Consider the following 15,477-nt stretch of genomic DNA (forward strand, 5'->3'; position numbering starts at 1 on the left):
TCTCGAGTTGCAGCAGGAGTCCACCAAAGTTTCAGCGTGATTCGTTCATCAGAAGACATTGCACAGCACTCAGGCTCGAGGTGCTGCCCAGGAAGGTCACACCTCATTGTTGGCTGGCTCAAAATGCAGGTCTTCCTAAGACTAATTGGTACCACTAGTCTATGGGTGAGAGGCGTTGTCCTCAGGATTCCTCTGTCACAGGGAAGAAGGGGTCAGCACAGGTAGCAGTTACACAGCAGGCATCTGTGGTCGCTCGAAGTAGCGACAGCAGTTTTCTTCATTGGATTCAGCTCCAGTGATCGACTTGTCTTCAGCTTGCAGAGCCAGGCCAATTATACAGGAACCCACACAATCAACACACAGGCTGCATTCAAACTTTGGGGGGGTGGCTGTTCTTTTGGGACAGCCAGCTTCCCAGTTGGAAATGGTTCCAGGCAAGCATACCAGAAGACAATGGATGGCAGAGTTTTGGTCTCCTCCATCACTTCGTATCTTCACAGACACTCTGGAGCCTCGGTGGGCTATACAAAGGGTTCCCACCGAAGATAAAAATACAACTCTGCCCCACCAAGGACAGCAGAAGAAGGACCAAGAAAACACAAGCAGACTAAAAATGGCAAGGAAAGAAAGAAAGAAGCTACCATTCTAGCAGAATGGTGACCCTTCTGTGCATTACCGCGGCGGTAATGACAGCCTACCAGTAAAAATTACTCAAAAGTCAGTAGAACATGCCGACTGTAGCCATAATTGTAAGCTTGTCACTGTAACAGAAATGTTACAGCAGCAGTGAGAAAGGGGATACAGAGTAACCCCCCAGATGTCCACATAAGGTGGGGTGTGCTGGACTCACAAAATAAAATATAGAGAGGATAAAAATATCTCTCTATATCAGACAAGTTACAGTAACAGTGAGAAAGGGGATAGCAATTAACTGCTCAGCATAATGTGGTGTGTGCTGATCTCACTATGGGAATTGTAGAAAGGATAAATAGTATCCTTCTACCCTTGGGATCAGTAGTTCACACAAGGAACCCAAGAGAAAATAAAAAGGGAAGTCCAAGGGGCTCCCCAGCAACACTGCACAGAAAGTGCTGTGCGCTACAATAGTAAAATGTAGATGCCCAAAAAGTTATTAGGAAAGTATAGATTCAAAAATAAAGTATGGCGAGTCAGAAAAATGACACCCATAAAAAGAGTAAAAGAAAGGGTGAGTGGGGGAGAAAGTTTCCAACCCACTCAGGAACACAGAAAAAAAATCTGCAAATCCAGCAAAAAGTGCTGGGGGTCTCACGTGCAGAGGCGTTGCTGAGGGGGCTAGGTCTTTTGGTTGTAGCCCCAGATAGAAGGTCAGATGCTACAACCAAAATGCTACCTAGCCCAGAGTCCCGCCAGTTCCAAAATTAGCTTAGCCCCTGGTCTTTTCCAGACCTAGCAACACCCCGGCTCACGTGTGAAGGTGATTTGGCACACAAATGAAAATGTAACCTAACAATATATCTGTGTTTATTGTAACATATTAATTATTACAGAATCTCATGGTGTCGGTTCAGTATTCTCCAGTGCTTGTACAACGAGACTCCCAGGACCCCCCTTGTTAATTTGAATTATTTAAGTAACTTTGGGTCTCACCCTAAGTTACTAGGGGAATGCAGACGTGGACCCCTTGCTCACTATTCTTAGAGAGGCACAGCGCCACCCTACCGATGAGGTCCAACCAGACTGAAACACGTGTCTGGGATTGCTGTTGGTACTCTTGTACAGAGGAGAATTGCCTAGCATTTCGGTGCTGGACTGCCCCAGGCCAGGACAACGACTGATATGTTTTGGATATGTCTCCTCTGTGAAAGATAGTGAGCTAAAGACTCTGGGTAAGTGTCTCGTAACCAGGACTAATGTCTGGCAGAGAGACTCCCAACTCCCCCCCCCCCCCCCTTGTTAATTTGCAATGTGTTTCACATGCAGCACAATTGGCTTCTTAAACATACTCAAGAACAAGGTGTGTTCAGAGCTCTTAAACAGGTATTAAGTCTAACTAGTTGCCTCCTTATTGTGCCCGGTCTGGGAAAGTGCCATGGATTTCAAAAAGGAGGGCAGACAACATTGCCTATATTCTGTACTGCAAATGGACACGCGGTAAGGCCATCTTGTACGTCCAACTACACCCTATTTGTAACAGACACTTTACTGTGGATGATGGCCACGCAGGTCAGACTGGTGTGGCAACACCTTTTGATTAAGTGACATACTCAAAATTAGATATATAAATGGTGTTGCTCGCCCTTCAGTGTCGGTTGTCTCAAAACAATAAATGCTCCCTCCCCTCAGTTTACCACAATTCCCAATTAATGTAACAGTATTATCCACAACACCAAGAAGAATCCACTTATCCATTCAATGAGGTTCTTCCCAGTCTGCATCAACACATTATTTGGAGGCCATATCCTTCCATTTCAGTAGGAGTGCCTCGATCCAATGGCAGGCATTTGGTTCCATTTTGGTGAGAAAATCGCAGTAGAGTGTAATTTTAAAATCCTTGAGTTAACCCAGGAGGAACGCCCTTCTCTCGCCATGTAGGTCAAACAAGTGTTAAAGAAATACTTGCTTGTCGTCTTGTGGAAGTCATGGGGGATTACTACCGTAAATCGCAAAGAACATTGTGCAGTGGGGGCAATGAACATTTCCAAGCTAAGGTACAGGAATTTGATTCAAGGAGTGCTCGATAACTCTCCCTTTCAAAATGCAGGCCACCCAGAATGCAGAGGCGGGCCTCCTTTTCAGGTTGAGACATTACAATATCTGTTCCTCCCTGAGCTTCTTGCGCCCTGGCTGAATCGAGTTCACTCTCTAAGGACATACCATACCTTCGAGTGATATGTCCCAGCCAAGCTATCGCTATTGAGCATGTCAAAAAAATATTTTGCTAAGAGAGGAGCAACAGGTTTTCAGTGGAAGCAGTACGTGTACAACACATTTCCTCTTGCCCTACAAAAGACAGAGGGCCTCTGTCAATAGTCTGCGAGGGCATTCAACAGTATCCTGTTCGAAATAAGTAGCATTTCATTAACATATTCCTTCCTGCTAATTCACTTACCAGTCAAAACCCTCAACCACACAACGTGAGATTATGCGCTCGCTCACTCCCGCACCGACTCCCTCGTTTGTATTAAATATGTGCTTACTTACAGTGGCTGGTGAGGCAACTTCCAAGTCCATTGGCTCAAAAATAAGACTCATTTGTGAAGACATTTGTATGATCTCTCCGCTCATCAGGCACAGCTTCTTGTTGTCGTCCAATACCGTGTTCATATTCTCAATCCACACAGCATCTACCGGGCCATCAAAAATGAGCCATTTCCTGTCCGGAGTCTGTTTGGCAGAAATGTAGGTTAACCATCTTAGTCTACAGGTAGCAGACTTCAATAAGCAAGCTCTACATCTGACATCAATGGTGGAATTATGGTACAGTGGCACGTGCCGAAACACAGCTTGGGCATGTGCAAACTGCATTTGTATATCTGCAATACAATTAGCTCCAGTGCAGATACATTTGCACAGTTTGCAGTGCCGTGCAAGCAAATTATACATGGCAAACTGCATTGAGCATGCGCAAACGTACCGTAATTCCATCACATCTGTCTCAACATAATCTTTGAAGAACAGTTTACAAAAATACACATTTTCAAATCTATATTGGACTAACTGAATGCACATGATAAGAGGAGCAATACATTAGTTTTCGAGTGCGAGAGGCCTCTTCATCACATGCTAGTGTGTGGGGAGTATGCATACAATGCAGGCCTATGACCACACCTTCATTTTAGAGCAAGACATATAACACTGGCATAGTTTTCATTTAAAGGACCACAACTGTAACCACTGAAAACTAGCCACAACCCCAACGGGGAATTGTTTAGAGAAACCCATACATTTGCATTGTGGAGCTACAATGGTACATTTGATATGCGCCGTTCTCGGAAACGTCCAAAATGACGATTCCAAACGGCTGAAAAAAGTTTGACTGGTTCACGCATACGGTGCTGGGGGCTAAGGGGATGTCCCCCGCACAGTTGCTCACTATACTGTGAGGGTGGTTGCGGGGGTGTCCCCCGCAGCCAATCCCAAAAAAAATAAGAAAAGGACCCTGCTGCGCCCGTTCCCGATCACAGAAGTGAAAGGGAACAGGTGTTGCAGGGACACTGCGAGTCAGCGGCCACAATGTAAGTAGGGGCATGTGGATGGGGTGGGGGCCAAGTTGGAAATGTTCAGGCGAGAAAAGACTAAAGGTTATTTCGGAAAAGAAATCGTCGGTCTTTTCTCCTTTGAACATTTGGATATCAGCCTTTCAACCGCGATCCGTTGTTCTCAACTTTATTTTAATTAAATTTGTATTTAGCGCTGGCCCACCCGAGGGGGTCTCGGAGCGCATGACATGGTTCAAAGTTTGAAAAAAAATAAGTTACAAAATGTTTTTAGGAAAGGACAGGAACTTTAGGATACACAAGTGATAGCACTGGAGGAGGGCAGGGTTATGTGTGGGGAAAAAGGTATGGTTTGAGGCTCTTTCTGAAAGTGCTGATGGATGATGCAATGGGTGCATGCTAAGAGCACAGGAGTAACTATGCTGAACATGTTGGGGTGGCATGGCATCTAAAGTAAAGGGGCCCATGTCAAATGAGGGGGAAAAATGGTGTGCCACGAAAGTTGGGGGAGACAAACACCCTTTCCCCCCCCCCCCCTAGAATTACGCCCATGGCTCAGAGGTAGGGAGTTCCATGCCCCTTGTGCCCTATGGGTAAAGGCTTGTTTTGGTGTGCAAGTGAGCTTTCCGGGTGGAATGTGTAGAAGGTGTTGGCTGGCTTGTCTGGTGTTTATGTGGGTGCCTTACTTTACAGGCCATTATCACTTCTCTTAAATTGTTAGGTATGAATATACATCTGCCTTAGTGATATGCCATTGTGTGGCGACTTTTTTAAAGGTGAATATTCGGTATGCAATTTAGTTTCTATTGGCTGACTCTCCTGTCAGTTTAAAGTACAGAGACACATAGGTCCGATGCTTGACAGAACAGTGTTTGTTTTGCTATTCTTTTTATTGTTTGGAGCGTGCACTTATTTTCAGTTAAGCACATTAAAGTATTAATTACTTTGCTGTAATTTAGTCTTGGCATTTGAGGCCGCGCTTGTCAGTTTGTTTTCTGTGATTACAGTTGCGTATTTCTTTAGCTAACATGGTTCCGGCGACAGGTGTTTTATTCTTAAAATCATGTGACTATCCACAGAATGTACGCCACCAGTACGCCTGAGACATTTTTTGGGTATTTCCAAAATTGCACTAACACAGCCTCATACCTTTTTTGCATGCGAAGTGTTTGCAAGAGAACCTTCAGGTATAATTATTATAAACCCAGAAGATGGAAGTTAAAACCGTATATCGAACCAAGCATTGACAAAGTCAATAGGTTTTGAGTGTCATGGTGCCTCGTGATGTTATCGTTGCATATTAACCACACATATTTAAGTGCAGAAAATTCAATGATAAAATTCAGTGAGCACGTTTTTAATTTTAAAAAGGGTTTGTTTAATAAAGTGGATGTAATTAAAACGAGGTGGTGGGTGAGGTGGTGATTTAAATGGAGATTGCTGGGAGTGTACTACTCCTGCATTGTGCAGTTGTAATGAAGGAAAAATGAGCAGTTAAAAACATCTGTGGTAAAAATACCTGCTGCAAAAACACATGGAGTCCGTTTTATATGTGAAGAGCAACCATAAAGGCCGCAATGTCATCATATGCTAGGTGCAAGCACCCTATGATAAGGCATAGCCCCAACTTGCATCTGCTGCCATCATATTTTAACTGCAGCATTAAATGCACAATAATGCCTTCTTATGATTAGCATAGTCACTATATGTAAGGTATACTCTTGCATGTAGTAGCGATACGCAAATACAGGATCAAATTCCCTGGTGATATCATCATGTGCCTGGGAAATCACCATAGGCAAGTCATAGTCTTGCAGGTGCTGTCATTACATGCAATCACATGCACAAGAGCTGCGAATGAGTGATCTATGAGCCTGTATCTGCATTGGAGTATTTCCTGTAGCTCAATTGAAGAGGCGGACCCTGCAGCGTTGTTCAGTGAAGCTGGGAGATCAGAATAAAAGCTGCAGAGTATCAACACAACAGTGTTTCCCTGCACGCCGCTGGAAATCATCTACAGAGGTTCACATCAGAAATGCAGTGAGTCAGAGAGAAAGAATTATGAAGTTCTGCATTGTTGAAATGGGACATGTTGAGAGAAAATTGTACTGATTTAAACCAGCCCGGAAATAGGGTGGATTATTTTGCTTGCTTATGCACGAATTGCTCATTTCATACATTTACTCCTTTAAATTGTCTACTCTACTTAGTGTGGAGTAACTTGTTACTATTGAAGCTTCAAACGGGTTTATGTTTCAGTATTTGCACATTGCGCATGTGAATTCAACTTCCCTCGATAAGAAAGACACCAATCATATGACAGTTCGAGCGGGGGTACTGTACTAGACGGTAAAATATTCTCCCCATACACGTGTTTCAGCCTTGTTAGGCCACAGCAGTGAGGTGGATTGTGCCTTTCTAAGCACAGTGAGCAGGGGGTCCATGTCTGGGATTCCCCAGGTAACTCAGGGTGACCAACCCCAAGTTCCTTGCAAAAAATCTTCAAAAAAGGTAGCAGGCACCCCTCTTCAGAAAAAAACATGGCATGATAACCTTTTCTGTGGTTTTTTCACACTATGAGAGTCCGCAGCAATCACTTTTTGCTCACTGTACCTTTCACAGATGGGAAATAACTATTTGCATATCAGTCTTTGGCCCGCCCACATGGGCAGTCCAGCACCAAAATGCTATGGCAATTCCCTTCTGAAGAAGAGTACCAACAGCAACCCCATACACGTATTCCAGCCTTGTTGGGCTTCATCAGTGAGGTGGAGCTGTGCCTCGCTGAGCACAGTAAGCACAGGGTCCACACCTGTGATCCCCCAGGTAACTCAGGGTGACCAACCACAAGTTCCTTGCAAATCATTTTCAAAAAATGTAGCAGGCATCTGTTTAAACGTCCTAGTAAAACTACTTAATTAGGCATTGCTTGATTTGTGTAATGGCGTGCCGTTCAGGGCTGAGAAGCCAAGTGGGTGTACCACAATTGAAATCTAACTGCATCCCGTGAATTGACACAACATGCAATCACTTAGAAGAGGAAGTAACAGTGATTGATGAAGTACAACCTGTAAGAACTGAGGAGGAAATGGTAGCAGAAATAATGTTCTGTTTGGGTGGTCCTAGATGTCGCCCTCTTGATAATGAAACGCAACGCATACGAAAGTCAGTAGCGTGACTAAAACCAAAATCAAAATAATGTTGTCCGTCTTCTGCAAGTACACTTCCTGCCCTGTGGCCCAGTTAACCTCTCCAATTGCTGGCCAAAAAAGCACTGACTTCATGGCTAAGTCCGAGGCTTGCACTGAAATTACATCTATTACCCAAAAGAAGCACTGCTCTAATTGACATGACACATATAAATGATATTAGCATGATTGAATTTACGGACAATGACATCGATGCACTAACCAACTTGGAAGTGGAGGAGATAGGAGTGGAGAAGATAGTATATTTTGAAAGTCTTGTCCAGACGCTTCCGGCATGGGCTCCCCCGCGGAATTAACACATTTTTGGACAATGAGTTTACAAGGATGCAGGGGGTTGACCCTCCCAGGCATGCAATATTTTTACATCACACATTTTGGGAGGCTGAGGATCGTATAAGACTTACCATTCAGCCAGCTACTACGAGTCAAAAGAATAGTGAGTGATCCTGAAGATTATAACCAGCAACAAACCATGATGTGCAATACATTTCTAGCTCGTGGTTACAAAAAAGAGTAAATAGAATCTAGAATACAAAGGATTGACACTATTGACCGAGAAACACTTCTTTTCACTAAAGCTAAAACTACTAAAGAACTCACAACACCAGTGTATGTATCAAAATTCTCAATACAGAGCAGTAGGATCAAACATACTATTAAGAAACATTGGAAGGTTTTTAGTGATGACATAATAGTACAACATCTTTTCAAAAAGCCTCCGGTTTTTGCATTTCAGAGAAGCCACAATTTATGAGATTAACTGGTGAAAACTAAACCACCTACAAAAGAACCAGCAACGCAACGTAAAGGAACATACCCCTGTTTACATTGTGCTAATTGTGGTTTTGTCAACAAAGGAGATACAGTGTACCATCCACATACAGGTTAACAGATTAAACTGCAGACGTTTGGAACATGTGACAGCATCAATATTATCTATGGGATAAAATGTCCTTGTGGACAATATTATGTAGGTAAATCCACAAGACCAGCTAAAATCCCCTGGAACGAACATCACTCATGTATTAGGAACTGTAACACTAACTTAGCGGTAACACGTCACAGGATTAAGAAAGGACACAATGTACCCCAAATAAGATTTGGAATTCTTGAAGTAATCTCGAAAAACAACCCACATGGGGATATAGACCTCAGACTTGATCAAAGAGAATTTTTTGGGATTGATCGATTGGAGTCTCTTACCCCGAATGGACTGAATGAGAAGATCAATTTCCATTGCTATATTTGAATTGGATATGAGAACTGTTGACACACCATGTATACATATGTGCTAAACACTATGTATTATGTGCTACAAACAATATGTAACATAACTGATTGTTACTTTTACTTTCATGCATGTACATATTGCATTATGGCATTCAATGATTTATTTTTGTTACGTTGATATGGGAACTGTTGTTTTGGTCAACATGTAATGATTTACCTTTTTAGGAATAATGAGGGCTTTACCGATGCATAAAGTTTAACTTTATCAACTTTACAGTTCAAGTGGGCCAGACAACTCGTCCCGAACGTTCCTCCAAATGTTTTGGACCCGAGGTGCTGGTCCGCGGCACCAATCTGCCTGGCCTAGTATTATATACACTTTACAAGGGGCCCAAATGCCTGATACAATCGGAATATCCAATTACCACTGAGTACGCCTGGGTTACCATGGGAACTCACCATGGTTAGCAAGCGCATATGTGACATCAACATTTACAACATTTTTACGTTTATTCCTTTAGAATTCATAATACCGATCTCTGAACGCAATGTACACATCATTTTCCATCATTTTCACCATCAAGCACACCGCTCCAAAACGCGGCGGAATACAGTGAAAGAGTTCCGTTGCACAGCAACAAACTCTAAATAGGAAATGGAGCCGCGCACGTGGGTTAGCAGCAACGCGCCCATGAGAGAACAAGCAGCTCACACAGACAGGTAAGCAGGGGACACTTATGACCTAGCTACGTCAAACTAGTAATACTAATGTGATATTTATCAGGGATCTGTTTACATTGAACAGCTCCTGTAGTTTGCGTTACGGCATCTGAGCCGTATCACGAATCGACCCAGCACTTGCACAGCAACAAACTCTAAATAGGAAATGGTGCCGCGCACGTGGGTTAGCAGCAACGCGCCCATGAGAGAACAAGCAGCTCACACAGACAGGTAAGCAGGGGACACTTATGACCTAGCTACGTCAAACTAGTAATACTAATGTGATATTTATCAGGGATCTGTTTACATTGAACAGCTCCTGTAGTTTGCGTTACGGCATCTGAGCCGTATCACGAATCGACCCAGCACTTGCTAAAGGAACAACATTCCAAGGTAACACCGAATGGGATATTTCATTCACTCTATTAGGAACACATTGCCCCATTATTGATACAATTTTTTTCTGTATTTCCCTCTCTTGCATATCAAACGGGCTGAGAACTACATGAAACGTTTGGATTTATGGTATGTGCTTTACTTTTATTGCTAAATGTTATTGTTGCATTTATTTTTGCTGCAATGTTCTAACCATTTTGAATGCATAGACCAAGAGGATTGCCCTGATGAAGGAATAACTCCGAAATACATTGGCACTAGAATCCTCAAGGATATTTACACTTGTGCTGAACTCTGCCTCATACAAGTATTTAGTGAATTTAACTAAATAGAATTACTTGGCAAAAAAGGAATTTTTGACTCTGGCTGATTTTTTCCTGACAATAACCAATTGGATATTTAAGGAATATATTTGAAGAGTAAATATAACGTTCCATTTGAAACCCAACTTTTGGGACACTATGAGAGCAACTGAATAGTTGGATAATTTATCCAGCTTATTTTACACAGTCGTATGAGACTCACTACACCGTCAATGTCCGCTTTAAATATGGTGCTCAGTTCGTTTGTAGAACTTTATGATAATATCAGGGACGAGGTGATGGCACATACTTTATGCCTGAGCGACAACAAAATCAAATTGGAAATGTTGGGACCTTTAACCGCGCCTCCTCCTGTTTGCCCTCGCAGTAGTGGAGTGAACGTGGCATCTCAAACTTCACCCAATATCTCTTTGATTGTGATATGAGAGGAGGAGGACGGTGATGGCTACAATATGCTCAGTCCTAAAAATTCTGCACAAGCATACAAAGAAGTACTGGGGGAAAGGGGCATGCAGAATCAGGGTGGTGGGGCAGTGGAATCTGCACACCCACCCCGAAGTGGTATTGATGAAAGTACAGCAGAGTATGTACGGTGGAGGGATGAAGGGATGCCCAGGGTTTCTGGTAATAGTGGCGATGTAATTGGAAATAAGGTTAGTGGGAAACGGAAGAAGAAATCAAAAAATATAAAATCTAAGAGGAATAAGGGGGCATCTTCACAGAAGTGTTTGCGTAATTTAACTATTATGGAAACAGTAACTTGCCCGGCACCACAGTCGAGAAATAAAGTTGTGTTTAATCCAGCTGCGATTGAAGACATAAATATAGTGGAAGCTGAGTAGGATTGCTGTCAATTGGAATCCCCTGTTATAGAAAAGGATGCAGTGGGTACCAACGGAAGTGAGGGTGTGAATGCAGAGGGCATTGGAACGCCTGATGATGACACGGTTGTGAAGGTATCATGTGGTAAGGTTGATTCAGCGGCCCAGATGCATGGCGTCTTGGGTGTAATCAATGTTAAAACAAGAGGGTCTCAATTAACTGAAGATGTTGCTAGAGGTCTTTATCCCCCAGGGGACTGGGAAGCAATGTTACATTTCAAGGTCCCTGTTCTAGGTACGGGAGGGCAGTGTACACTTTCCACCTTGGAGTCGGAGGTGACGATGGTCACACATCAGAAGGACAATTGCCCAGAAATAAAGCATTTGTTGGGCAAACTGTATTGGCCTCAAGCAGGGAAACCAACATGGTCTAGCGGCAAGGACTCCACTAGTTTTCAGTCTTTAGCAGTGGGCTAAGGTGCAACCAGGTTCAGACAGGTGAAGACACCGGGCCAGGTAAGAGCTGGGAGACCACGCAACTCTGACAACTAGGGGAAGCAGTGAGAAACCCCTTTCAGTATACTGAGGAATGCATGGAGTGCAGATTTGCATCTATACATTTCTGATAACAATGAGAGTAGGCCCGAGGTCAAGTGTCCGCCTTACCCTGTGGAAGACAGGTGTGAGGGGTCACTTGAAGCGAACAGATTATGCATTATGAGTACTTTTGGGAAAGAGATTCTGGTGTGCCTGAATCGATATAATATCTTTCAGATTCTTTCTGAGATCTCTAGCTTCAAAGCGTTATCATCAGCTGATATTGATCAGGTGGAACTTGTGGACAGGATAAAAACAGATTTGTATTTTACACTTCGGTTCAAAAATTGTTAGGGGCCTGGTACTATCAGAAAGACTGAATTTGCTTTGTTTGGGTTTTTTGGTAGAAGGTGGGGAAATTAACCTAATGGAGATTAGGGGGCCGATAATATCAAATGAACCAGAGTGGAACTGAGGGCAAACGAGGGACTGTCAGGCTGAGAGGTCCTGTGTCCGCAGAAGCTGCTGAACCCCCAACGATCCCCCTGAAATGTAATTCCCAGAACTAGATTTCAATTCAGCTCTGTAAACTACACCCCAAAGGGAAAGGGGGAAGTGGATAACAAAACAACACCACGCAGACTGTGTCAAGGCTAACCAGAGCTGAACCTGCAGAGGATATAAGAAAAGCAGATACAATTCCTTTACTTACTTAACCTTAGGAATGGGAAAAACTTTCAATCCTTAACTAATAATTAAGAATCATACCTGGCTCTTCTCTTGAAATTTCTTAGAGAAGCTTGTAAAGAAGCTGAAAATCTCTCTTACTTGAGACTCTTGAAATTCACAGCAACTTCTTACTTTGGGCAAATCTGGAAAGTTTAGTTCTTTGTCTCTTTTCCAAAATGCACTAGATGTCCAGTTAAATTGTCTTTATTTATTCTTTCCTTTTCTTTCAAACTTTTCTTTTGTTTTTTCAAACTATTTACAATTCAATGGAGTTTGTGAATTCTTGAAGAAACACGTGTTAAACTCACACGCAGGTTATTTCCATACAGATGAAGTTCACTTTGAAAACTTCCTGCGTTGAAGAACACGCGCATGGAAAGCAAAATCCACACGCAGAAAACACACGCGCTTACCTAACCATGTAAAGTAGAATTCACGCGCAAACGAAAACACGCGCAGAAAAACACACGCGCTAAAAAATTTCCGTGTTGATGAACTTCCGCGCCTATTCACACGCGCCTTATAATCCACGCGCAATGAGTTCACTCGCGATCGAATACACGCGCTTAAAAAGACACGCGCAAGAAACCACACGCGCAATTGAGTTCTAGTGCTGAAGCACACGCGCTTGAAAACACACGCGCTATAAAGTTCTCACGCGGCAATCAGATTATCGCGTCAGGAAGCACACGCGCTGGAAACACACGCTTTAAAGATCTCGCGCGACGAATGAATCTCACGCTAGGAGCACCCGCGCTGGAAAACACACGCGCTCTTGAATTCTCACACGACAAACAGATTCTCGCGCTAAGGAGCACATGCGCTGGCAAACACACGCGCAGTTAAATACACTCGCACACACAAAGGTTCAACGATATTTTCAGATTACAAGTAGTACGCGTATTTTCAAATAGCGTTCAAGCGCACTCAGGGAGTTCAATAGTACAAGTACAAAGATAACTTTTTACAAATTTTCAAGGAAAAGTCATTAAGATGAACAGAGCTGCAGTACAAACAAAGTCACTTATCTCCAGAGCGCATTCATAAGGATCTTCAGAGTTTCCTGTCTTCAAAAACGAATTCCTGACAACTGATAGCTTCTCCAGAAACCCCCAAGAAGGTAGCCGCTCAACTGCTAACGCCTGAAGGATAAAATCCACCAGGCCCAAGCCTAAAGCAGCAGCAGCCACTAAACACGTCCTCTCAGCTGGGTTTAGATGATGAAAGGCACAGAGTGACAGTTTAGAATGTTCATTGTTGTTCTGCAGTGTCTTCTAACCAATCAGAGCTGTCACTGTGAGACTCCATTTTGCCTTGGGTCAGAACCAGGATTCTGAATCAGCAAGTTAAGGCCAAACCAACTACAATAGAAAACTTCCCACCCACATAAGGCTAATCTAAAAAGGATTAATAAAGAGAAATAATGAGAAGGAAACTTGAATAAGGGAAAATAGCCTGAATAGGGGAAGGAACCTGACAGTACCCCCCTCCTAATGCCCAGTCTCTGGGCCTACCTTATGTGGATTTTTAGCATGAAACTTAGCAACTAAACAGGGGGCATGTACATCAACTGAATCTTCCCATGATCGTTCCTCAGGTCCATATCCCTCCCAATCAATTAAATACTGCAACCTTCCCCTCACTTTCCTGGAATCCAAAATTTGTTTAACCACAAATTCCTCAGATGAATCCTCCAACATCACAGGGGAAGGTGGTGTTCTAAATCTAGTTCCTGAACAAACTGGTTTTAAAAGGCTAACATGGAAAGTAGGATGTACCTTCAATTGCTTGGGTAATTTCAATCGTACTGCCACAGGATTGATGATTCTCTCTACCTCGAATGGGCCTACAAATCGTGGACTGAATTTATTCTTCCCCTTAATTTTTAGGTACCGGGTAGAAAGCCAAACTAAGTCTCCCACCTTATATTCAGGACCAGCCTTCCTTCTCAAATCAGCACACCTTTTATATTTCAATTTGTTTTCTCCCAGCACCTTTTTTGCTCTATCCAAGGTATTCTTCATTACCAACAATCTTCCACTCTAGGATTCCCAGAATCCTCCAACACCTCAAAACTCAGAAAGCGAGGATGAAACCCACGACCCAAAAAGAAAGGGGACATAGAAGTAGCATCTTTACCACAATTGTTGTAAGAGAATTCTGCCAACCATACCAAATCCACCCATTCCTCTCTAGCTTGTAAATAACACTGTAAGAACTTCTCCAATTCCTGATTTACTCTCTCCACTTGTCCATTACTCTCCGGATGATACCCAGAAGTCAAACTAACTTCCACTCCAAGTTTCTTACAGAAGGCCCTCCAGAATTTTGAAATAAATTGAGATCCCCTATCAGAGATAACTTGACTTGGGAGTCCATGTAGTCGAACTACACCTTGCAAAAAACTATGAGCCAGTTTTTCCGCTGTAACCTCTCCCTCCATTGGTAAAAAACGTGCTTCTTTAGTAAGAAGATCCACCACAACAAGAATGGTAGTACAACCCTTATCTTGAGGGAGATCAACAATGAAATCCATAGAAATAGTGTGCCAAGGACGAGGAGGAACAGGTAACGGCTCCAATAAACCATGCGGCTTCCCAACTTGACTTTTTGCTTGTGCACAGACTACACAAGTTTTAACAAAGTTCAATGTGTCTTGGCAAATTCTTTCCCACCAAAAATTCCTTCGAACCAATTCCAGAGTTTTTCTGAAACCAGGATGTCCTGATAAAATGGATTCATGACAATTTCTCAAAACCTTTTCTCTTAACTCTTCAGTAGGTACATAAAGCTTGTTATCAAAAAAAGGAAGGTCATCTTTCAAACTTCTGGCTGGATCTAGTCTCACCCACTCCTCCATCTTCTGCAAGGACATATTCTGGCAAACTTCATTCAAAAAATCCATTTCTTTAATGGTTCCAGCTAACAAAAAACGTTCTGGAACAATTATAGGTTCTGGTTCCAGAATCTCTCTCTCCTCACTACCAGGAAATTGGCGGGAGAAGGCATCAGCTTTTTTGTTCCGACTTCCGGGTTTAAAAGTCACAACGAAATCATAATCAGCAAAGAATAAGGACCAACGAAGTTGTCGTGGAGACAAAGTTCTTGCAGATTTTAAAAACAATACATTTCGGTGATCAGTAAAGACTGTTACCGTATGTCTTGCCCCTTTCAGAAAATGTCTCCATTCTTCAAAAGCGGACTTTATTGCTAATAGTTCACGATCTGCAATTGTGTAGTTCACTTCAGCGGCAGAAAACTTCCTAGAAAAGAATGCAACTGGATGTAGTTGACCAGTATTTTCATTCCTTTG

General features: G+C 42.8%; 1 protein-coding gene across 2 annotated transcripts in view; it reads right to left on the reverse strand.

Moving 5' to 3' along the window:
* DNAH7 (dynein axonemal heavy chain 7) overlaps nt 1-15,477 on the reverse strand; it is a 1,167,586-nt gene that overhangs the window by 649,557 nt on the left and 502,552 nt on the right. For both annotated transcript variants that reach the window (XM_069615701.1, XM_069615700.1), the window contains one exon: nt 3,184-3,366. In XM_069615701.1, coding sequence (XP_069471802.1) covers nt 3,184-3,366 — 183 coding nt within the window. The remainder of the gene's footprint in view (nt 1-3,183; nt 3,367-15,477) is intronic.

The sequence above is a fragment of the Ambystoma mexicanum genome, chromosome 9, assembly GCF_040938575.1.
Source record: "Ambystoma mexicanum isolate Mex_15411 chromosome 9, UKY_AmexF1_1, whole genome shotgun sequence".
NCBI classification, from domain to species: Eukaryota; Metazoa; Chordata; class Amphibia; order Caudata; family Ambystomatidae; genus Ambystoma; species Ambystoma mexicanum.